Source organism: Neofelis nebulosa, chromosome 8 (assembly GCF_028018385.1).
Source record: "Neofelis nebulosa isolate mNeoNeb1 chromosome 8, mNeoNeb1.pri, whole genome shotgun sequence".
In the NCBI taxonomy this organism is placed as follows: domain Eukaryota; kingdom Metazoa; phylum Chordata; class Mammalia; order Carnivora; family Felidae; genus Neofelis; species Neofelis nebulosa.
This window is the reverse complement of record NC_080789.1, coordinates 43,831,458-43,857,813: the sequence shown is the minus strand read 5'-3', so window position 1 is coordinate 43,857,813 and position 26,356 is coordinate 43,831,458. Positions and strand designations below refer to the sequence as shown.

The 26,356-nt window shown below is 36.7% G+C and overlaps 1 protein-coding gene across 1 annotated transcript; it reads left to right on the top strand.

Moving 5' to 3' along the window:
* Positions 1-21,882: 21,882 nt before the first annotated feature.
* On the top strand, positions 21,883-25,598 carry ATXN7L3B (ataxin 7 like 3B). The gene has a single exon (XM_058742020.1). The coding sequence runs from the start codon at positions 22,218-22,220 to the stop codon at positions 22,509-22,511; it is 294 nt and encodes a 97-aa protein (XP_058598003.1). The 5' UTR covers positions 21,883-22,217; the 3' UTR covers positions 22,512-25,598.
* The last annotated feature ends 758 nt before the right edge of the window (positions 25,599-26,356 follow it).

Here is a 26,356-nt window from a genome sequence, read left to right as displayed (position 1 = left end):
ATCAGGAATTTTATCTCCTTTCCGTGTGTTATAATGGTTCATTTCTTAAAATTGACATTAGAAAATCATCTTTAGAAAAAGAAGTCAACACAAAACTCATTTTTCTGAAATATATTTATCAGAAAAAAAAGCCAGTATACCCTCAGAATTAATCACCCCAGTACACACTGAAATTGGGGAGGTGAAGTGCATCATTGTGTCATGAAGTGCTTTGCTTTAGTGTAACTAGCACAAACGTTACTACAGAATAAAGCCTTAATTTTCTAAACCTTTAATACTTTAGGAACTTTTGCTTGTTTTTTTTTTCTGAAATACATTTTAGTTGTTGCTACATTAGCTGAATCCTTAGGTTTCTTCCTTCTTATACTAAAGTTCCCCCAAGTATATATGTGGTGAGATATAGAGATGGAAGTTTGCATGACAGATAGTAAATTAGTTTTACTTTTCCAATCTCATTTTTTTTCTGTTTAAAGCAGATAATACACATAAAAGTATATTCCTGCAGTGTATTGCAGGACTCTAAGAAGAATTAACATGACTCTCGGATGGTATATTGTGTACATAAAATGAGAACAAGAAACAGTGGTCTCTGCCAATGGAATATGGAGCCTAGAGAAGCGGTTGGTTTATTGGATAGTATTTTGATTTATACTCTTGTGTATTTTTCTTTCTCAGTAATGCCTTTAGTTGTGTGTTCCTTTTGCATTTAAATGAGATTTTGAGGTGATGCTCCCTTATCCAATGAAAGGGAATAACCAAAAACATAACAAAAATAGTGTTAATCTCTTGGTCATAAGGTCCAAAATAGTCTTGAAAACACACTCACCTTTCCAGACTGTTGTTTATTAAGGGGTGGATATTTTTTCTTCCCTGGGATCAGGTACTGTTTGGGATTCCAAGTTTGGCTTAGCAAGCAAAAGCAAATATTCAACAAATCATAGTATAAAGTATATATTATAACCCAGAGCTTCCCAAAACTGTAGCAACAGCACAATTATATTTCAAAAATGGGTCATAAATATGCCTGGGAATGTTTTTGGCTGTACACACTTTAGAGTGATAAATGAATAGTTCTACAAATTTACTTTTAAACCCATTAAAAAATTCCCAGCATGAAAATAATTTTAAAAGTTTTTTTTAATGTGGCAATTCACTTTCCAACCACCAAAAAGTAACTGGTATCTCACTTACCTTCCACCTGTAAATAACCACTAAATTGGACAAACTATGAAACTAGTGCATTCTTTTAATGCACTGACCAATAAGCAAAGCAGTACTGTGATTCATTTTTTTTCTAAACTGGGTACTTGCAATGCACACGTAGCTTTAACTTGACCAGTGGTAAAACGTGTGATAGAATATACCCTTTATATGATGTGCTGAGGTCTTCCTCTGCAAAACTCGTAAATATTGGTTACCCATAAAAAAATCAAACAAATCCCAACTGAGAGACCTTCTACAAAATAACTGATCAGTACTCCTCAGGGTCACTGAAAACAGGAGCCTGAAAAACTGTTAAAGGGTAGAAGCATCTAAGGTGATATGGTGATTAAATGCAAAGTAGTATCCTAGATAAGATTTTGTATCAGAAAAAAGGATATTAAGGGAAAACTAATGAATCTGAAAAAAGCATAGACAGTAGCTGATAGTAATAGATCAATGTTGGTTCATTAGTTACGACAAATGCCATATACTAATGTAAGATGTTAATAATAGAGGAAACTGGGTTATGGGATATAGGGGAACTCTCAACACTATCACTGCAACTTTTCTGTAAGTCTAAAACTATCCAAAAATGAAAATTAAAAAAAAATAAATAAAAATGAATATGCAGAAAGAGCAGTGACTGGCCATGCTACAGACAAAATAAGTTGCACCATGGCTGAAATTAATGAGAACAGAGAATGGACCAAAATGCAATTGTACCTTCCTTAAGTTACCTCCCCAACCCTGTCCTGGAATTAGGTGGCCTTTGGAGGAAAGAGAAAGAGAAACGGGAGAGAATCATATTAATTGTAAAAGTCACTATTTTAAACCAGAAGCATCTAATTTACTTTGATTGGCAAGATTGTGATTTCTACTACTAAAGCAATGGGGAATTCACGTTTAATTCACTTATGGGTGATAAAATAAGGCTTATCTTGGGTTTTGTGGACAGCCATAAATTTGAAAATGTATGCTTTCTGCCCAGATATGAAAGGAAAAATTAATGAAGAGTGCAAAATGGAAAGTGGAAAAAGTACTACACACACACACACACACACACACACACACACAGTGGAATACTACTTGGTGATGAAAAACAGTGAAATCTTGCCACTTGCAACAATATGGGTGGAACTGGAGGGTATTATGCTAAGTGAAATCAGTCAAAGAAAGACATATCATATGATTTCATACATATTTGGAACTTGAGAAACTTAAAAAGATGAACATAGGGGAAAGGAAGGAAAAATAAGATAAAAACAGAGAGGGAAGCAAATCATAAGAGACTCTTAAATACAGAGAACAAACTGAGGGTTGATGAGCTTAGCGGGTGGGATAAATGGGTGATGGGCATTAAGGAGGGTATGTGGGATGAGCCCTGGGTGTTATATGTAAGTGATGAATCACTGGGTTCTACTCCTGAAGCCACGGCTACACTATATGTTAACTAACTTGATAATTTAAATAAATAAATAAATAAATAAATAAATAAATAAATAAATTTTAAAAGTAAGTCTGGCTTGTTCAAAGAACTCCAACCAGAACAGTGTCACTTGAAGAGAGAAAGCAGGGGAGAGTAAAGTGATAACTTTAGAGAAATGATGGGGCTAGATACTGCAGGGTCCTGAAGGGCAAACAAAGTAAGAATTTTAGCTTTTACTCCTAGACAGAAAGCCACTGGGAAGTTTCCTCCAGAGGAGTGATATGATTTAACATTTTGACATGATAATTTATCCTAGAAATGATTTGGAATCATTAAGGAAATATATGAAGAAAACAAAGAAACAACTATGGAGAGTTTCTCGAGTACATAGAATATAAGCAGTGGATATATTTAACTACGTGCATCCGGAGATGTATAATATGTCATTTCCAGTCATCATTTCTAGGAAATAGATCTTTCATCCTTCTCTAACTATGTTAGCTATCACCTTTCACTAAGTAAGCATTTACATTTCATCATTGCAAATAATGCTACTAATAATTAGATTCTTCTTTAGAGGGTGTTTAGTTACACCAACACATATGAGGATTATACTAAAGGAAATTGGTGAAAAATATTAAGTATATATTAGGGGTTGAGGTCATACCCACATGAAATCATCACTATAAAGACATAAAAATCCTCTGATACAATACGGAGACAGAAGTACATAGTAGATGGATCTTTGGGCAGATAAGGAATATATGACTACCCATTCTGAACTACAAGTCTGACATTGGGTTCTAGTTCCTATTTACTTTATAAAGTCCATTCCCAATTGAAGTGATAAAATCTTCAGGCAAGGCAATTCAAGGCAGAGCATCTCTACAGGCTGTTGCACAATGAAGTCCCATGGAAAGCTCTCATTCTCATTCTCTCTCTTTTAATGGCCAGAAGCCCAGAGCTTGCACTATTAAACATGTGAGACTGGCTGGTATAACAATAAGCAGGTCAATGAAGAACGAGCTATTCCCAATAAGTATTCATGTGATCTCTCTCTTCTCATACATTTCTACATGTCAAGAAAATTAGAGGAAAGAGGGAGAAGAAATATAACCCAGACTTACATGAGCAACAAGCCATTGGCTTTATTTTATTTTATTTTATTTTTTGCTTCCTTCCTATCCCAGGGTTAAATTGTATACTATGGAGAATATTGAAGGAATCATTGAAATTCAAATTCAGGACATAATTTTAAGTGAAAGGATTTATTAAAAATACAATGAAATGATGAAATGTATTCTAATGAAAACATTTATGTAGCACATTAAGTTTTGTTTTATATTCTGTATTTAATATTTACCACATATTATGAACAAGGTATAGCTGTATCAAATTTTAGATGAAGTTATTACCACTCTGTGAAGAGATTTGTCTAAAATTATCCCCTTACATAAGAAGGCTCCAACTGTCATTTATTCCCTAAAATTAAATGTATTTCCATTAGTCTGTGTTGCCTTTCCAGCTTTATTTATTTGTTTATTTATTTATTTATTCGTTTATTAAATGTTTATTTCTTTTTGACAGAGAGAGAGAGCGGGGGTGGGGTGCAGAGGGGCAGGGAGAGGGAGACAGGGGATTCGAAGCAGGCTCTGTGCTGAGGGCAGAGAGCCTGATGCAGGACTCAAACTCACAAACAGTGAGATCATGACCTGAGCTGAAGTTGAACACTTAACCAACTGAGCCACTCAGGCACCTCCCCAGCTATATTTAGAGATGATAAATTTAAGTTAATAAGTTTAGCTTAACGTTTTCAGTTTTCACCATAATAACAAGCCCCAACCTCAACATTTTACTAGGCTGTCTCCCTGAAGTTCCTAAGACAGTCAGAAAGGTTGATTTCCTTGATACTTTCTCCACAGAGAACACTTTTTTTAAATTTATTTATTTAAATTCAGTTAGTTAACACACTGCATAGTATTGGTTTCAAGAGTGAACCCAGTGATTCATCACTTATATATGAGCATCCAGTGCTCATCCCAACAAGCCTTTTTGATTTATGTTGTTCCTTGCTTCAATCTTTTAAAACTGAACATTGGTAACTTGATATGAGAATCAATGATCAGGAGATAGAGAACTAGACGAATCTTCTCTTGAAAGTTTATACCCATAAACTTACAAAGGTTTCAGAGAGTTGACATGTATATTTCCCTGTGGATCAATTTTTAACTGGCAGAGAAAATTATTTTCTTTTAAATATTGAGTCAAGTCATGACAGGCTAAGGCAATAATGCCTAAGATCAGAGTCCCATTTTCACAAATTATTTCATTTTTAAAAAATTCTCAAAGAGAGCAGTTGTTTTTTTAATTGTTTGTTTGTTTGGGCTTAAACTGCAAAATTTATTTCTCACAGCTCGGAGGCTGAGAAATCCAAGATCAGGGCGCTGGCAGATCTAATGTCTAGCGAGGGATCCCTCCCTGGTTTGCAGGTAAGAGAGCTGGGAGAGGAGGCAAGCTTTCTTTTTTTACAAGGGCACTAATTCCATTGAGGAGGACTCCACCTTCATGACCCAATTACCAAAAGCCCACCTCCTAATACCATCATATGAAAGGTTAGGAATTTAACATATGAATTTTTTGTGAGAGGACACATTCAACCCATAACACATACTTAATTCGAGGTCATACAGCTGCATATATTGAAACTGGGAGGAAAAAATACTTCTTGGATGTTTCTTTTTTTTTTAATTTTTTAAAGTTTATTTATTTATTTTGAGAGAGAGAAAGAGAAAGAGTGGGGGATAAGCATACAGAGAGGGAGAGAGGGAATCCCAGAAAGTTCTGCACTCTCGGCACAGAGCTCAACTCGGGGCTCCAACTCACAAACCATGAGATCATGACCTGAGCCGAAACCAACAGTCGGATGCCTACCTAACTGAGCCACCCAGGTGCCCCCCTTCTTGGATGTTTACTATTTTTTAAAAGACTTTTATATTTCCCTCAGGACACTAATAGCAATCCAAAGGTATTTCTACAATAATCAAATACTTTTTTTTGAAGGAAAAAAATATATATAGGAAGGAAAAAATATATATGTATGTATTTTATATGTTCAGAATTCTTTCAGATGCCTTGTAGTAATCCTTAAGGACTTACTAACTTTTCTTGGCTAAATAAGTTATCTATCTATAAGTATTAAATACAAATATTCTTATTTGTACAAAAAATCTTATACAAATATAATTATTCTTATGTCTTTATTGCTTATATGATTAGGAATATAAAAATAACATGTTAAATTTGAGATATTTTGAAAATATGGAAAATAATAAAAAATGTTATCACATAACATATCACATAACATATAGAGATAGCTATCTTTAAAAAACCCATATTAACATGTTCCTCCTATCCTTCTTTAAAAAAATTTTTTTTAACATTTATTTATTTTTTGAGAGACAGAGAGAGACAGAACATGAGCATGGGAGGGCAGAGAGAGAGGGAGACACAGAATCGGAAGCAGGCTCCAGGCTCTGAGCTGTCAGCACAGAGCCCTACACAGGACTTGAACTCAGAAATCACTAGATCATGGCCTAGGCTGAATTCAGACACTTAACTGAGTCACCCAGGCACCTAGTCGTCCCACCCTTTTTTAACGCAGTTTTTACATGATTGACATAACACAGCACAGAGTAAGATGAGGCCCAATTGATTGAGTACTCTACTGCCTAAAAGGCAAGACAACTTGCTAAGTGCTTCACATACATTGTATCAACATCCTATGAGCCAGGTATTTTATGCTCAATTTACATATGGAAAAACAGAGGATTTGTGAGTTTAAAAAAACTGAGAGCAGTTTTCAAAACAGAAGTAAAACACTAAAATTTGGAGCGGGAGTTGAAGGGTGATAAAATACTTAAAGGTTAATAAAATACCTGTTAACATTTTCAATAAGTAAGCAACCAATGGACTATACAGTCTGACATGTACTTATTTGATAAAGTGCTTTATGCCTAAAAAATAAAATTTCTCCTTTTCTCATAAACATAAAGTTGAATGGTTATCTTTTTTGGACTTTGGCCTGATTTGAAAAGAAAAAAAAAAAAAAAGACATGTATTTTAACACTCCTTTAACCCAAGTATTTACTATTCAGTGTTCCCCATATATATTCAACTTTTTCAGATATGTTACTTGTACTGCAACTTTGAAACAGAAGTTAATTTCTCATCTCTCAAACAATTATATCTACACTATTCAAAATGAATAAAACAAGGCAAATAGATATCTTTGATATACCTATGGTCACAGAGCAATATAGAGGCAATAATATCAATGACACCTATACATACTTCACACATCCTGCCTGCCTGATTCATGTTAGAGTACAAAAATAAGAGCAGGAAGTTGAAAAATTAATTCCAGATAGTTTTAATTATTCATTTATTCATGCATTTAGCACTTATATTTTAACTATAAGGTATGTTCCAGGTATTTTCATTAGGTACTGAAGATACGGCAGTTACTAAGACAAAATGTCTGACTTACTGGTACTTATATTCTAATGAGAGTGATAAGATACAAATATATAAACAAGCAAATAGTATAGTTGCAGATAGAAATTGGATGTATAAAGAAATCAAGTAAGATGGGGTTCCTGGGTAGCTCAGTCGATTGAGCGTCCCACTTCGGCTCAGGTCATGATCTCACAGGTTGTGAGTTTGAGCCCCACATCAGGTTCTGTGCTGACAGCTCAGAGCCTGGATCTGCTTTGGATTCTGTGTCTCCCTCTCTCTTTCCCTCCCCTGCTCTCTCTCTCTCTCTCTCTCTCTCTCTCTCTCTCTCAAAAGAAAATAAACATTAAAAAATATTTAAAAAAATAAATTAAGATGAAGTGAGAGCCAAGTGAGGATACAGAGTATGATGAGGAGGTTATTTTCAGTAAGTTCATTGGAGAAGTCCTCTCTGATGAGATAGTTGAGAAGAAACCTATATATTGAGAAAAAAGGGAACCGTGTAAAGATGTGGGTGAAAAGTATTTCACACTGAGTGAATAAACAATCTGAGATAAGGATGAGCTTGTCAAGGAAGAGCAAAAAGGCCAGTATGGATGGAGCATAGTGGGTAAAGACAGAGAAGATAGGGTTGGAAAGGGAGCCAATGATCAGATTCTATAGGACATTGTAGGCATAAATAAAGAGTTGAAATTTGTCACTTACTATTAAGGAAAAATATTTGAATTTTAAGAGTGAGTATGTGTGTGTGTGCGCGCGAACCTGCGTGTGTGTGTGTGTGTGTGTGTGTGCCTACATTAGATCAAATGAACTGTAAAGGGGAAAGAGTGTTAGCAGAGACACTCGTTAGGGGACTATTGTCACAAATGAGGTGGAACATGATGGTGACATGGTCATGATGGTGACATATTCATGATGGTAGTAATAGTTAAGGAAGTGAAGAGTGATATGATTTGGGATGTATTTTTTTTAAACCCACAGAATCCCAAAAGATGGATACAGATGTAATTAGTAAAGAGAAATCAAGATTAAGTCCTAAATTTTTATTTTGGCTATCTGGTTGAACAGTGGTAAATGAGCTAGGGTAAGAAAAATGGAAAGGCAGTTCTCTGAGAAAAGTGGGGGGGAGATCAAAATTGTTGCTTTAGACATTTAGAGATGTTTGAGGTACCTAATAGACAACCAAATGGGGATGTAATGCAAGCAGGCAGACATTCAACTCCAGAACTCAGTATAGTTGAGTGGAACTCAAGATCTAATTTGGGAATTGTTTTACCAAAAGAGAAATCAGAGTCTTACTCAAAGTCTTTTAAACACATACATGAGAGTTGAATATATGCTTAAATATATAAGTTTGAGGTAATTAGAGAGGAAAAATACAACTCCTGCTTGGAACTCTCTTGAGTTTAAAAAAAAAAAATTAAAAGGTTTAATAAACTCCAGAACAGTGTCAGAGTAAGTGTGCATGTGTTTATGTGTTCACTAAATATGGGGGAGCTGTTTCATCCAACTATCTTTGGGACACATTTTATTTCTTCTGATAGTAATTGATATTTTTCCATTTATAATATATTGACATTATTTTATTTTACTGTTGTGCTTCCTTATACCTCAGTGCTTCAAGTAGCACTGAATTTTACCACAAATTTTAAAAGATGTTTTATAGACATATTACTATTTTATAGACATAAGTTTGTTTATCCACTGAGGGTCAATACAAAAAATCTAGATCCTTTGATACATGCCCATATATTTTTTTAAATTTTTTTTTCCAACGTTTTTTATTTATTTTTGGGACAGAGAGAGACAGAGCATGAACGGGGGAGGGGCAGAGAGAGAGGGAGACACAGAATCGGAAACAGGCTCCAGGCTCCGAGCCATCAGCCCAGAGCCTGACGCGGGGCTCGAACTCACGGACCGCGAGATCGTGACCTGGCTGAAGTCGGACGCTTAACCGACTGCGCCACCCAGGCGCCCCTGCCCATATATTTTTAATGAAATAATGTGAATATAAATTCAACAAACTTGTTTGTGTAGGAAAAGCTAGTAGCTTTTCTCCCAAACATTCCACCTTTTTTTCCATTAGATTGAAAACGTGTTAGAAAGATTGCTAAAGATTAAGGAAGAGAATTTAAGTAAGACAGATTTTTCACCTGTGGATGTGATAGGGAATGACTCCATTCAATCCCAATAAGACACATTCCTCTCAATAGGACAGAATCAAACTCCATGGGAAAAAAAAAATTATGGTTCTGATGCCCATATTAAGAAAACATTATACTGGGTGTTTTCCGCAATTTGAACAAAACATTTGTCAAATATTTTTCTCAGAAAAATTCACAACTGAACATGTATATAAAGATACTACTTTGTGTATACTCCAGTAATTTAAGATATGTGCTGTTCTATCATTTAAACCAACGTATATAGGGGTTTATCTCATATGAAGACTACTGTTTATTGGGTAATTGTTAGCAGACAATCAATCTTTATTTAGAAAGCTGTTTTTATTCACATCACATCTTAAAGGCTGTGGAATAAAAGGCATAAAAATACCAATGACAGATAAAACAGAGAAAATTGCTCTGAACAAACTCTTCTAGAATTGTGTGGTGCATATAAATTATGAAAACACTAAAACTTGATCAAAAAAGAAGGTCTTTAACTTTCATTTAAATGCATGAACAGATGTGGCAGACCTAATGTCAATGGATAAATGGCCCTAAAATGTGGAATATAAGAACGAGATCTCTGAATGTTTTTAAACTCATGCCAGGCATGGTTGGATTTCTCCAGCAATAAATGAGTCAAAGACCTAGGGTGTATGTAGGGCAGTTTTTTGTCAAGGTTTATAGGGCTTTGGCCACCAAAGGCCTTTGCTGGGTCTATGAAAAGAAGGATTGTCACTTGAAAACTAATTTGATTCTTCTCAGTCACCTGTGCATATGAAGACAAGTTGAGCTTCAGTTCAAAAATGAATACCATGTAAGTCTATTTGGAATTATGCCTCTAATTCATTCTTATAGGTTCTATTCCTATAGATAAAACACTATAAAAACGTGTAAGTCTATTAACTCAACAGTTCCTTTGGTTTGATCCAAGTGTGTGTTTATGTTTGTGTGTGTGTACATACTGTATTTCTGGTAAAATTTTAAGGTTTGGCCAATCTAATAATGTGTTGTAAGTACACAAGAAGCTTGAATTCTATGGAAACATATGGTGGCATAAGTCTTCACAAATATCCTAGGATTATTAGGACAGTCTCCAAAGTTTGAAATACTGTATTTTAAAAGACAGTTTGAAGCTTTATAAACTTTAAGAGCAGATGATAGTTATATTTTGTAGGACAACATATTAATTGTGTCTTTTAAGCCATTGATTATACAATCTTGAAGGTGGATAACAACTGGAAATCATACAGTCTTATAGCTTACAAAGTACTTTTATTTAAATAATCTCATTTCACTTTATCTGTCATTCTTTGAGGTTTTTATTGCAGCCCAAACAAAGCCTATGGATTTTACTCCTATGTATTTACCATAATTGTTTCCTTTCCTTCGTCTTTAATTCTGTTGTATTAGTTTATGAATTTTTGATCTTTCACCTGGGCTACAATAATCTGTGAGTAACCTTGCTGCCCATAGTTTTGCAACATTCCATTTCATCCTCCACACTGATGCCAGAAAGACTTTCTAATATCAAATCTCTGGAAAAGCCCTTCAGTGATCACAAAACTTTTTTTCCCAACCTCCCCTCCATCCCATCCCCAGCTTCAAACCACTGCTTCCCCCACTAGCTATATGGAATAACTTAACAGATAATGAATATAATATATTATTTCATGCCTTCATATTATTTTTTTAATGTTTATTCATTTTGGGGAGACACAGAGTGTGAGTGGGGGAGGGGCAGAGAGAGGAGGAGACTCAGAATCTGAAGCAGGCTCCAGGTTCCAAGCTGTCAGCAGAGACCGATGCTGGGCTTGAACTCAGGAACAGTGAGATCATGACCTGAGCCTAAGTCAGACGTGTAACCAACTGAGCCACCCAGACACCCCTCATGCCTTCATATTCTTAATTATGCTTTTCTCTCCACCTAAATGTTCCTAACTCCACCTATATCTACTAACAAACAACATTCCTCTTCCAAGCCTTATTAAAGAGTCAAATTCCCACAAAAATTTCCCTTCCCTGCAAATAAAACTAACCACTGTATTTCAGGTATACCTTACTGAATTCTGTGCACATTTTTAGCATAGCTCTTATATTTATGTTTATCTCTCTACCTCCACTAAGTAGCTCCTTGAAAGAGCAAGTGGACTCCTTTATCATTGTACCTCAAGTTCCAAACACAAAAGAAAAAATCTTCAATATTTATTGAATATAAGTGATTGAAAATCAAGAGTGTTTGAGTTCAGGGCGCCTGGGTGGTTCAGTTGGTTAAGCATCCGACTTCGGCTAGGTCATGAGCTCATGGTTCATGAGTTCGAGCCCCGTGTGGGGCTCTGTGCTGACAGCTCAGAGCCTGGAGCCTGCTTCGGATTCTGTGTCTCCCTCTCTCTCTGCCCCTCCCCCACTCGTGCTCTGTCTCTCTCTCTCAAAAAATGAATAAACATTAAAGAAAAGAGTTCAAAGACTAGTATGTCTCTTACATCACTATACAAATATGTTTACTGAATAGTTAATGTCCAACATCAATTTACATTTTATTTTTCTGTCACAATTCCTTATGAGGAAAGCACTATTTTAATGTCCATTCTACAGACCATATAACTAACTCTGAGGTGTTAAGAGAACCACCTACGGTCACACAAATAGTAAGCGGCCCAGGGTGTAACTTCAGAGACGCTGGATTTAATCGCCATGTGTGCTTTCATAACAAAAGTGAATATGGGAAAAGTTATAAATGAATGATACCGGAGCATAGATGTAAGGAATTTGCTCTTTTGGATACTTAATTCAAGGAATTACCGGTGTCAATTCGGAAACCAACATTTCCCCCACCTTTCTCCCATTTCTCATCTTCTTCCATGTTGTCATCCCCCCCTCCACCACCCAACCTACATTATACAATGATATTTGTATAGGATTATAATGGACTCTGTGCAGGAAAAAGTAGGTTTAAAAAAATGAGTTAATCTTTGTCAATTTGCAAACTGCCTAATTTAACTGAATTAACAGCCTGAAACTATTCACCTGACTTATCTCCCCTGCACCACCAAGTGTAAAAAGGTACAGTGCCAAAAGATGGACTATCTCAAGGGTAGGAAGAGAAGTTTATTTTTTCTTAGTTCATCTTGATATTGAGGGTTTTTTTTTTTTTCATTTTTAATTCTGTGTTGTAACTTGTTTATGTATGTAGGATTTATGGGAGCAAGTATTTGGGGCTAAAAAAAAAAAAAGCTGACTTGTTATTTTCTTTGAACTCCCAAGGAAACATTAACAAAAACCAGAGGTAAGCATATGAAAATATATCTGCAAAGACACCTTCCTGCGTTAAAAATAAAGGGAACGGGCAGGCAAACAAAAGAAACACTATGAAACAAATTAGCTTCAAATTTTGCCTGATCTAGACAAAAATGGCAAGAGTACCTATGTTTGACCAGAAGAGAATTTCACTGCACAGAACTATTTCAAGGGCAGATGCCACTCGCGTGTTTTAAGAGAAAGCTTTTTATAAAGCCAACAAATTCATTTATATATGAATGCTTGTGATTTTGTGTAGGATTCAGAGAGGCTACTTCCCAGAGAACAACAGTTGACATAAAATACACTAAATCTACTTTGTCAAAGTTTATTCCTTCGATTTATTTCCTCTTTGTTTCTTGTCATTAATATCTAACCCTCAATATATCAGGAAAATTGTCACCATTATTTGCCATCTGGGTCCAGTGGGCCTGTTAAAAAATAGTTTTGCCATTTAATAAATAACTCACTGAAATAAGACTAAAGAGAGAGTGGAAAACAACTATGTTAGAAATCTTTAAATAAATGTAACCATTAAAAGACTTTTTGCAGCAAGTAAATTTTGGTACAAAAACTTCATAAAAGATGAAAAATATGTCACACCTCCTTTTAGCAAAATAATTTCTTCTGAAAAATGTTGCCCAATAAAGGTCTTCCTAGCTAATTACTAGCTAAATGTAATTACCGTATGCCCCTTTTTTCTTGGAAATATATTGTTCACTTACAGATTCTAGAAAATTCATCTAGATACTGTCATCTGCAGACTCATTGTCTCATTGTCTGAGATTCCACTTACATGAGCCATTTCATATCCATGATCCATTTCACCATCATTAGACTACTGCTATCTATCCCTTTGAATTTATCTTCTAATTCATCCAATAATTGTAAAACATCTTCCTCTGTCAATTTTCTTCTCTACACCATTAAGGACAGAAAATGAAGATTCCTGAATTCTCAATTGTGTTCAGTAAGAGCTAAAAGCAGATCATAGAGGTGTTATCTCCAGCCTTCTTTTACACCTTCTTGAAAGATGATGCAGTATTTTGGGACACAGAATAGTAAAAGTGAGAGACAATAATTACTTCGCTGATATTCTATCCTTCTAACAGAAGGATAGCAGAAAACAAACTTTCTTGAAGGGCTATATTAAATAGTTTAGGCTTAGGAGTTATGTGGTCTTCACTGCAACTTCTCAATTCTGCCATTGAAGAAAAAGCAGCCATGGACAATACAGAAATTAAATGTAGCTGTGTCCCCGAACAACTTTATTCACAAAAAGAAGTAATAATCTTGATTTTGCCCATGTTTACCTCTATGTGACCAGACGATTTCATCATTCTTCTGTTTTCTTATTGTTTTTGCCTTTTAAAAATAATTGATAATTATTGATGAAACAGTTATTCTAATAATGAAATAGAAAAATGTTTCAAGAATATAGAAAAAAATAAGATCACCAAGGTCCTATTAATGTAGCTTAGATTTAGAGATACGTCCAGTGAATCCATAAGATAGAATTAACTTTATTCTATTTTAAATAATTAAATTTTCACTTCATTCTTTGAGTTCTCAGAAAAATACCGGTTATGAAGCAACAATTTTACTAATAGTAGGTAATACTCAAAGACAAACTTTAATTCTAAACCTTGGTGCAGTAGATCGTGATGATATATTAAGTATTAAGGGTCTTTTATGAGGGTGCCTGGGGGGCTCAGTCAGTTAAGCAACTGACTCTTGATTTTGGCTCAGTTCATGATCTCATGGTTGTGAGATCGAGCCCCGTATCAGGAGCTCTCTCGCTTTCTCTCTCTCTCTCTCTCTCTCTCTCTCAAAAAACTATACATGTCATTGCATTAAATGACAACGATGGGACTTATCTATGTTTGTATTTTTCTGTAAGATACAACGTCTAGTCAAGTAAGAACCACACAGGTCAGAAAGTGAGAAAAATGTTTGAGGGCTATGTTAAGGATGTATTCACAACTGACTAAAATTTAACAGCAATGGGGTCTGGCTACAAAAAGAAAATGAGTGGCAAAAGTAGATGTTGATGTTCATAAGGAGTGAAATTTGGTAAAGTTAGAGTAAGATAATGTAAGAATGATATTTTAGGAAATATTTAAAAAGCGAGGCTAGAAAGCAGCTAATAACCTCTGAGAATGGGGACAAATCAAGGATCAAAAATTCCTTTGAGAATTGAAAATCGAAGAGCAGTTTCAGATGAATGAAAGAAAAGAAGAGGTAATACAACATGAGGTTAAGTCCAGAAAGGAAAACTAGAGCTACTTTATTTATTTATTTTTTTAACGTTTATTTATTTTTGAGACAGAGAGAGACAGAGCATGAGCGGGGGAGGGTCAGAGAGAGAGGGAGACACAGAATCCGAAGCAGGCTCCAGGCTCTGAGCTGTCAGCACAGAGCCCGATGCGGGGCTCGAACTCACGGACCGTGAGATCATGACCTGAGCCGAAGTCGGACGCTTAACCGACCAAGCCACCCAGGCGCCCCTAGAGCTACTTTAATTAAAAAAAAAAAAAAAAAAAAAAATCGTAATTAATCGGTGAAGGATTCTGAGATACCCTCATGTTAGTGCCTAAATTTGCTCTTACTTTTACGTTTACCAAGATTTTCACAAGAAAATTAATCTCTCACTTGGTGGCAAGTGCCAGATGCCTGTCTATGGAACACAAGAAGTAAAAGCATCCCACCCACCAGGTTAACAGCTTGACTTAAGAAAATATGAGACAGCTCTTGATGGGAGAAGACAAACAAAAACAAACCTAATGGACATTAGTCAAATTAGGGGGAAAAAGTATATTCAATTAATTACACGAAAACTTCTTTATAACTTGAATGCAAAGAACTATGGCAAAAGAAAGAAAATAAGAAAGATAGAAAGAAAATTTTGCACTGAGAAATTTAAAACCAATTTCGTAAAACCTCTAATACTTCTTAGACAGTAAGACCTTTTATATGAAGATTTTATTCTTAAAACCCTCAAAATACATTTCTAAATTAAGTTTATGATCTCTCTGTGTAGTGCATGGTTTGATAATCCAAAAAATGTTCCTTTTGAAGCAAAAGCTTCAAACAATCGAAATTAAAAAATAAAAAAATTAAATAGTACCTTGTGTAAATGTGTAGAGCTTCACTTTATTAGTGATAAATAATATCCATATTTTAGCAGCTATGGATAAGCAGAGTGCTTAAGCAATTGTATATGTCATTGGCCATTGGTAAATGCTACATTGGCAGTAAGATTTTGATGTAATACATATTAATGCTAACTCTAAAGTGTCTTTACAAAATGCATTTATTGTGTAACAAAGAGAAAATTAGGATTCACAAGCCCTGACGTCCTAATTCTGCCACCAATTAGTTGGACAATTTATTTAACATCTCTGGCCTTCATTTCTTTACAGACATGAAGATATAAGTTTAGTTTCTTCCTTTTTCTATTGGACTGATTAAGGAAAAAAATGCCATGGATTTTTCTTGGTGAGTTCGATGTTCAGCTGTTTCTGTTTACTCTGCTGTGCACTAGCAACCAAAAGGCATGTTTTACTAATCAAGACAGGTTGAAGGCATGTTTTACTAATCAGGACAGGTCCAATCAGGACAGGTCAAGGTTACATGTCATGTTACAATCTTGGGGGTTATATTTCTAAAAAGTATTGTGCTTGGCAAAACCGGAATTAGCAAGATCAAGCTCTCCTAAAGTACATGGACTAGTAGGGGAGGAAAAGGCATCAATATTACTGTCATTAAATATATTTAAAAACTAATGTAATAGAAGTTCCAGAAGGCATCTGTGTCCAAAAGAAACCTGAGTTGTCAGCATTGTAAACTCACTCTGGTAGATGAGCTTTCTTCAGAATCATCTTCATTTTTTTTTTTTCTTTTGAGAGAGAGAGAGAAAGAGAGCAGGGGAGGGGCAGAGAGAGAGGGAAACAGAATCTAAAGCAGGATCCATGCTCTGAGCTGTCAGCACAGAGCCTGATACAGGGCTTGAACCCACGGACTGAGAGATCATGACCTGAGCCGATGTCAGAAGCTTAATTGACGGAGCCACCCAGGTGTCCTTCATCTTCATTTTTTTTTTTAATGTTTTATTTATTTATTGAGAAAGAGAGGGAGAGAAGGAGAAGGATCAGGGGAGGGGCAGAGAGAGAATCCCAAGCACGATGCTGGGCTCCATCTCAGGAACCCTAAGATCATGACCTGAGCTGAAACCAAGAGTCTGACCCTTAACCGACTGAGCCACCCAGGTGCCCCAGAATCATTTTCATTTTCAAGCAACATTGCTACAGCACCCTGGTCTGCTAAGATAAATTTTTTTTACCATAATTAAGGCTTTCATTAGAGAAACCATGTCTTTAAAAGTATTTTATTAGATTAAAATTGAATGTCTTTGAACTTGTGTACATCATTGTTTTTGTTTTTCGTTTTTTTTCAAAATTTTCTGCTATGTAATTGTTCCAGATTAAAAGAGACTACAAAGACATGACAAGTAAATGCAACATCTAGTCCTGGCTTGGCTTCCAGGAAAAAAATAAAAACTCTAGAAAGGACATTATTAGGATATTTGGCAATATTTGAATACGGATTATATTTTAAACAATAGTATTGGTCAATTCTTAAACTAGTCAAAATCCTAAATTTGATCATTGTAATGTGATTGATAAGAGAATGTCGACAACCTTATGGCATAGGCACACTGAAATATTTAGAGGTAATAGGGCATGATATCTGTAACCCACTATCCAATAGATTAGAAAAAAACAATAATTCAGATTAGTTTGTGATAAGGAAATTCCAGAGGGGGAGGGAGAGATGAAGAGAGGGAGAAAGAGTATAGAAGTGGCAAAATGTGAAGTAAATTTGGGTGAAGAGGAGATATGTATAAACTGTTTCTAATTTCTTACGATTCTGTAAGTTTGAAATTTCTTTAAAACAGGGGCTTTTCAAAGTCTCTGTTAATTGTTGCCACATCCACATTGCCTAATCAGAAATTATTTTCTGTGTTCAGGTTTACATTTTTCTGGGCCCTTCTTTGCGTCCAATTGTAAGGTATACACATATCCTTCTCTGCACTACCATGCACACTGTCTCACACAGGGAGGATCCAGCAACAATTATTATATTGTCTTACGAAACAGATTATGACCTACAAGGCAATGCCATAAATACTTTTAAAATGTTTTTTAAAACATATTTCTGTACATACAAATGTATGAAAATCATTCCAGAGAGCCTCTAGAGCACTTCTGTAGATCAAACTGGTCTCAACAATTGATATATAGAAAGATCAACTGTTTAAAAAAGACTATATTATGCTAAGTGCTAAAAATTTTATTCATATACTACACTACTTACTAACTATAGTTAGCAGGATTACAGTGTCTTTCTCTTTAGAAGATCATAAGCCAGAGTTTGTTACACACGCCAAAATTCACTAAGTCACCTTGATTTCACAGTTGAGTAGGGCAGATTAAAATCGTAAATTTATTTTAGACATTGCAATTTTAGCATGACACCCTTATCTAATATCAAATTGTGGTGTCTCAGAATCTCACGCAAGGCATGATAATCAGTTTTTAAATGCAAATCCTGAAAAATGGATTTCGGCAGAGGATGAATTTGAAACTTCAAGCTGGCCATGCCTGGGAGGACGTGTGAGTGCTTACTGTTGACTTATGGCACACATACATTTCTTTTGGCAAACTATTGACAAGAAGGCATAATACTACATAGCTTATTTCTGACATAAATCATGGTCCAATGAAACTAAGAAGAAGACCGTATGGCCAAATGTTCCCTCCCTCTCTAATTTGCTATTCACTTATTTTTAAATACCTGGGTAAGTAAAGAAAAAAAATAAAGTTTTAATGAATATTTTATAAGTAAAAGTGAATTTCATAGGAGTCAAAATCGTTACAGAAATTAAATTTTTCAGCTAAAATAAACATCTACAAATAACACCTTCAGATATTAGGCAAGATAATTACAACACTCAGCTAGTGTTCAGTAGATGAATAATTTTCCAAACCCTGAAGGTGCTTCAAGATGCCCTAGGTAGTAGAGCAGATTAGTTTGTAATAAGAAAACCCTTAGTCATCCAGTTGAGGACCTAACACTTGAGTTTTGTAGGCCAATATATATACATATTGACCCATAACTTGAAAAACCTATTTTCTTAGATTACTCAATTCACAGAAATTTAGTTTTAGAAAAACATTCAGAAAACATGAGCCCATCTATCTTTTTTTTTTTTTTTTACAAATGTGAATTCACCTTCTTGCCCAAAGTCACTTGATAGATTAGTAGCAGAAATAATAAATTAGTAGCAACCCCTGTCTTTTGGCTACCAGAACTATCCATGATGCACTCTACTATCTCACTTTTCTATTTCATGTGAACACATACACAGAAAAATGTGTGACTATTAAAAAATAGTTGTTTTATGGATTTTCAACCTTTCATAAAAACCATTAGATAACAATTTAAAGCATGTTCCTCTTTGAAAGAGTTGATTTTCTCAGTGCATGTATTACAACTGAATGGGGAGAAAATAAAGACAATTAAACTTTCACAGTAAATTCCTTATACTTACCTTAATTTGTGTACTAAATATTTTAAACCTATATAATGTACATATTGTTTGAAGATCACTTACTTATGAAGAATTAATCCCCATCACTTGCTTTATATTGAAAAAAATGGCTTGGATAATGGAGAATATCTATTTTATTTCATTTTATTTTTATACCAAAGGCTTAAATATCTTCAACCCTATTGACTGCAATAGAACTAAGGAGTTCCTTCTAACTTCTTTTTGTGTCATATCATTGATTTAACATAAAGACTTCAATACATTTCAGTGAGAAGTAAGGCAATCTAGTTAAATGAAACAAATAGAAGAGAGGAAATAAGGTGATGATGAACATCAATGCAAATTTTCAATGTCACAAAAGTGTTGCTGTTCTAAAAGTAAATTTGATAAAATATGGACAGAAAATTTAAACCTAGCCATCGTCCTGATTATTTGAATTTCAGTTAATATGATGGTCTGCTTGTGATATATTTTGAAGTATATTTTATTGATGACCCTCTTCATTAAATAAACTGAGGACTTCAGTTCCAGCTCTCACAATATAAGGAGGACTTAAGGAGCAGAGAAACAATCTTTTATTCTCTCCCATCAAAATCAAATATGCAAAAGTTCTCATGATAATTTGGCCAGAACAAATTACATGGGAGACAATCACCATGAAGAACAATTGTCCACTATCAAGCCCTTTTGATTCCTTGCTACTCAAAGTGGTCCATGAACCAGCAGCATCAAAGTATGTTAGAAATGCAGAAACCCAGGCCCTACGTGAGACATACTGAACTGTAATCTGCATTTTTAAAAGATCTCTGAATGGTTTGTATGAACATGAAAGTTTAAGAAGTATTGCTTTAAAACAGATTTGCAGAAGGCATGAGAGAAAAGGAGTCAGTTTTACATGACTCCTTTATTTTAGGAGTCAGTTTTACATGACTCCTTTTACATGACTCCTTACTTAACATCTGTATTTTCTTAACTAGACATATCACAAAAAAATAATAATATAGTATTATATACTTTTGTTAGATACTTTGTGAAAATTTTTATATTTACTGTCATGTTTAAATCTCACAACAAACCTATGTGATGAGAACTGTCACCAACATTTTGGAATGAGAAAACAGATTTACATAAATAGATAGGACAAGTTCACACAGATAGTAACTGGTAGGAAGCAATCTGACTCAAGAGCTTTGCACTTAATCATTATATTTTATGGATTAACATATGGCTACATGCAGATTCTGACCTATCAAAATATGGTACCAATTTTTGAGTGGAGAACATATAAATTGCATAATAGCTGTAGTAAAAGAATAAATTCTATTTAAAAAATTTTATCATGCATGAATCTTAAATGGCCTAAGCTTTCAAAATCTTTTATATCTGCCAATTTGTGATTTTTAAGATGATAAAATACACAATCAAAAAATTTGGATGGGTACAAGCACTGATAAATTACTCCTAAACCAAATAAGGTTAATTGGTACTTAACCTTCATATGAAGTGAGATAAAAAGAATGATTTATAAAACTATTTGAGTGTTCTGATAATCATATACATTATGAAAGATACGTGTCTATATTTTCCTTTATTCTGGAAAAGAAATTAAAGAATCAGAAAGGTACATATTTTAAAGTTTTTCTTTCTTTAGTTACAGCTATTTTTGGATATATTATAAAGATTCAAGAGGCTGCTCTATTTAGTGGTGGTGGCAGGGACCAAAAAACTAGCAAAAAGTGAAGTACATACTACAGTATTTTTATTATGGTATATTCTGGTCCATAGTTAATATGATTAAAATAGCTCACATTTACTGAATGCTTGCTTACATGTAAGGCACTGTCACAAGAGGATTTTTTTTTTTTACGCTATCATTTAATCTTAACCATGAAATAGAGACTAGCTTTATTCAGATAAATACAGAACGGCTAAATGTTGGATCTAGGATTTAAACTCCGGTAGATTGGATCTAATTCTCACATTCATGCTGCATAATTTTAGGGAAAGCTTCCTTTATTTCCCAGTATGCTTAACATATTTCAGGTTTCCTCCCTCCTTAATAGAGACTGGACGTGTAAATTTCTCTTTGCATTATTTTAGAGATGTATATGATAATCTACTTATAATCACTCTGATTTAATGGACTTATAAGTGAGATAAACGCCTTAGGTTCATGGGATCAATATATATGAATTGTCTTTAGTACCTAGTTCTTATTTTTTAAGACTGAAAGGCAAATTATATTGTAATTTGTTTCTTTGCACCATCTAGTGGATTTAAATGACAAATGCGGCAGTTAACCAAAAATAATTAAAAGTCAATTATATAAGTGAAATTTTCAAACGTATTCGGAGAACTGTTCCTAAAATCATATTTTGGATCCTACCAAAAGGCGCACGTCATTATTTGCCATTTTCATGAGGGAATCAATTAGGCATGTGTGGTGAATTCATTAGGGAATGTTTAAATCTACAAATAATATAACAGAAAACAGAAGCATCCTTGCAATCCATTTACATTAGAAATAAGGAAAGTCCGACACGTTTAGCTCTCCGAACCAAACGAAATCGTAAACTGCGAGGCTTCCCAGGGACCTGCGCGGAGGGAGAAGTACCGCGAGTCTGCGCGGGACCAGTGCGCAGGCGTTCTGAGGGGCGGAAGTTAGGAGGCGGGGCTAAGCCCGGACCTGGGAGCGGAAGAGGCCGGGGTTGCTGGCTGAAGCGCCGAGACCGTTTGGCGGTGAGTCCGGGGCCAGCCTGAGCTCAAAGTCCCAGACCCCAGGAGACGTCAGAAGAAACCGAAGGACTTGAGGTTCGGGAGCAGTCGCCGCTGGCCGCTGCTCTGCCTCCGCCCCCGCGGACGCCTCCGCCCCCGCCGCCTGAGGACGCGGCCCTGACAGGCCTCTAGGCCTAGGCGCGGCCCGAGGAGCCCGACGTGTTGCTGCCGGTGCTGCTGTGAGTAATACGAGCGCCCTCTCCACAGTCGTTTACAGATTAAAATGGAGGAAATTTCGTTGGCTAACCTGGATACTAACAAGCTAGAGGCCATCGCTCAGGAGATATACGTAGACCTAATAGAGGATTCTTGTTTGGGCTTCTGCTTTGAGGTGCATCGGGCAGTCAAGTGTGGCTACTTCTACCTGGAGTTCGCAGAAACTGGTAGCGTGAAGGATTTTGGCATTCAGCCTGTGGAAGATAAAGGAGCGTGCCGCCTTCCGCTTTGCTCCCTTCCCGGAGAATCTGGGAATGGGCCTGATCAGCAGCTGCAACGCTCACCCCCAGAATTCCAGTAGCTGCAACATGAGAGAGTCAGAGGGTGACCAGGACAATAACATAGACCGGTCCTGTGGTTTGGAGAAGTTAGGTATCTAAGTAGAAAAAGAAAAAAAATAAAATAAATAAGACAAAAGTCCCAATTCCCATTGAAGATCCTAGCGTTTAAAAACCCAAAGTGGAGAATTTAGGAATTCGAATCCTTTTATAAGTATATTACCTGGAATCAGCTTTGAAACCCTGGGCAGGAGGAGCTGTGCATCCTGTGCACCGTACCGTGCAGGTCGAGCTCTACACCAGGAAGTGCACAAGTGTACTGTGTCCAGCGCACAGGTGAGCAGCTGTGTACCCAGCATATAAATCCTTTGGTTCCTCAGCCTTGCCGTCTGCCTGATGTCAAGGGCTTTCTCGGTAACTGACAGTTTGGACATAGCTGATGGTCAGGCCTTAATCACTGGGCCTCAGTGGGACTGCTCCTGTGATCTCTGAGCCTCTGATTTGGACTTCTCCAAGACAAGTGAAAGTCAGGTATGAGATCTGGATGTTAACAGTTCCAATTTGGGAAAACCAAGAAAAAGAATTACAACTGAATCTGGTAGGGGAAGCTCTGTGATCTTGGCTCCAACAAGAAGAAAAGGTCAAAGCTACCAGTTTCCCAAAGGTCCAGCATTTACAGTGACTTGAACAGACTTGGGGACAAGGGCTAACCTTTTGCTGAACAGAGCCCTTTGTCTTGCACCCCACCCGGTGGCATAGGCTTGGTAAATGGACAACTTGGTTATCCGGGCAGGCTGAGGATTTAGTTACGATTCCTTGAAGAGGTAGCAGGGGCCTCTGCAACTATGCACGATCTCTTAAACTGCAAGATTCATATCTGGATATATGATGCTGTGAACAACAGTTTGGTGGGGCAGTCATTTTCCTACTCTGAGTTACTATAGTGTTACCTAGCCAGTCCGTGTGTCTGACTTGGTCATTATGCCAGGTCACTACCTGCCTCTCATGCCAGAGGCAGGCCTGAATTACTGAAAAGTATAATGGCCATGCAGGAGACTGTGATTTGAAAGCTGAGCCCAGAGGGGACCTCTTCCAGCTACCTTCAGTGTTAATGGGTTAGTACTAGGAGCCAAGGAGCAAGACTGGGTTGTCTCTCATCTGACTGCAGTATCCTATTGAATGCCCCTGTTCCTTGGGTTGGTCAGTCAAAGCTCTGTTACGGTGACCATCTAGACTGTCCCCACCTCTGTCCCTCCTGAGGGGCAGCCCCTTCCATTCAGTCCCATTTGGACATTCTTGACAACAAGAGCTGTCCTTTTGTTGTCAGAAGTCAGGGAATGGGATAGGCAAGGATGGGAAATGTGAGCCACATATCAAAACTACCCTCCACTTTACTCCCTGATCGAGGGTTTATGAAGTGTAGAGGGGTGAGAGCCCCAAAGTGAGCGGGAACGGTGCTGCTTTATTTGAAATGTTTTCTTACCTCATTCTGTGCCCCAGTAAGGGGCCCAGCCTCATCTGTCTGGCTTGGCCCCATGTTCCTACTGTCCCCTGCTCCACTGCCTATCTGGTGCAGCTCACGACTCCAGGTGCTGCCTGCCACCCTGCTTTCACACTGACCAGTTTCAATTCATCTCTCTTGATGCTCCTGCTTCTGAAGCCTACCCAGTTTCCCTTTCCTTGGCTTGTTTTAAGTTTTCCTTTTCTTCTTCTTCTTCTTCTTCTTCTTCTTCTTCTTCTTCTTCTTTTTTTTCTTCCAGGAGATCCAGAGAAGAATTTTTCTGAGGGGTTCCTCTGTTCAGATTAAAATGGGGAGAGAACATAATTTTTTGTATATGAAAGGCAGTGTCATGCCTAAGCATTTTCCTATAGGACTGCCTTGCTAGATGCCTTCCTGCTGTGTCTTACTTCATAAGGAGTTACATCTTCCCACCTCCACTTGGATACTGCCTCTTAGGACCTAAGCAGAAGACCAGTAAAGACTGACTGACACACATGAGGATGGAGTGGGTCCTGATCTGTTTTCTCTAAACCTTGCTGTGCATGTATCCTTATCCCAGAAGGAACTGTTTGGACTGTATGGACTGATTTGTGTTACATATAAACATTAAGGGAACCATAGTAATAGGGCTGGCTTCAAGACTGTCTATTATTGCATTCTCCCCCTGGAATTGTTCTGGTCAGGGTTAAGGTGTAGTTACAGATTGGTCTTCAAGAATTGTAATAACTTTTTAGAAAGTTAAACTTCAGCAAGAGCTAAAATAATTTTGGGTTATCTGCCCTTGATTTTATAGGCATCTCCTTCTAAGGGGATACATAGGGAAAGGAGGATCTAAGTAAAACTCTGGCCTATTCCCAAATAACGTTTGAGAAACAGGCTGAAGGTAGGGTCATCGTCCACTCTTCCTTCAGGGAGGGAGCTCTGATTGTGATATTACTGTTTGCTTTCTGGTCTTTCTCTTGGTTAGAGGAGGAAGAAGTGGAAAGTAATTTTGAAAAATCATTGGTTCATATTACCTCCCTCTTGGTTATTGTTTTTGTTTTTTGCCCTCCCGTTATTAGGGCAGTAGCCCTAGGCCTCTCCTGGTTGGGTATGAAGTGGGCTAGGTCCAACAGGTGCCCTGAGGGGACAAGCTAACTCCTTTCTTTTCTGGGGAGTGAATGCTCCCTACCATATAGTTGACAGTGGTTAGGAACTCTCCCTTTCCCTACCTATCTTCCCTCTAACAGCAGAATTCCTATCCCTCCTTCCTTCCTCAATTAAGTATATTGATCACCCTGTAATTCTATTATGTATCTGAGTGTGTGTGTGTGTATGGGGGGAAGGGGTTCTTTACAAATTTTTGTGGTTTGTGGCTTTTTCTTCCATACATTAGTTCCCACCACCGCATGTCCAGGGGCCATTGCCTGGCATTATCGCATGCTGGGATCATTGGGGAAGTGTAGTGAAGCTCACCACTGTCCTTTGTTTTGGAGATTATTATTTTTGCATAAGTAGTCCATCCTATACAGATTGCTAACTGTGTATTCCCCTTGCCCCTATGGCTGCTGGTGTAAATAAACTGCATCTCCCCATTGGTAAACAGTACTAATAAAATTTTAAAAAATGACTTTATTTAGACTGTATGTTCATCTTTTAAGATTATACATGTTTTTCAGGTATTGACATAGTAAGATAAATGTTGAATTGCTGTTGAACCTTTATCATTTTCTCCTGAATGGGAGTTTTATCAAAGTAGAGGAACTTTGTCCAACTTTATTTCTCCATCTAGTCCTACACATTTAGCCTTCTGCAACATCCAGTGTAAGAAACGAAGTAGGTGGTAAAATAAATACAATCCAAGCCTGTCACTAAATGAGTCCAATATGAAAGTCAGTTCTCTTTGAGTGGAACTCAAGATACCATAATATATACATTTTATCACCTTTTCAAGCTCATACCCTTGCTCTCAAAAGACACATGATTCATAGCAGAAAATGAGTTGGCCTTTCTAAAGGTAATTTTTTTCCCAATACTTTTCATTATTTTTTTTTACCCCAACTCTTTAGGTCTTTCAGTTTGTTTTTAAAGTAATTCTGAGAATTTTTATTCCTTTCAGTTCCTAATCCAGAGGTGGAGCACTTCTCTTAGAAATTATACATATTGCTGGGGCGCCTGGGTGGCGCAGTCGGTTAAGCGGCCGACTTCAGCCAGGTCACGATCTCGCGGTCCGTGAGTTCGAGCCCCGCGTCAGGCTCTGGGCTGACGGCTCGGAGCCTGGAGCCTGTTTCCGGTTCTGTGTCTCCCTCTCTCTCTGCCCCTCCCCCGTTCATGCTCTGTCTCTCTCTCTCTCTGTCCCAAAAATAAATTTAAAAAGTTGAAAAAAAA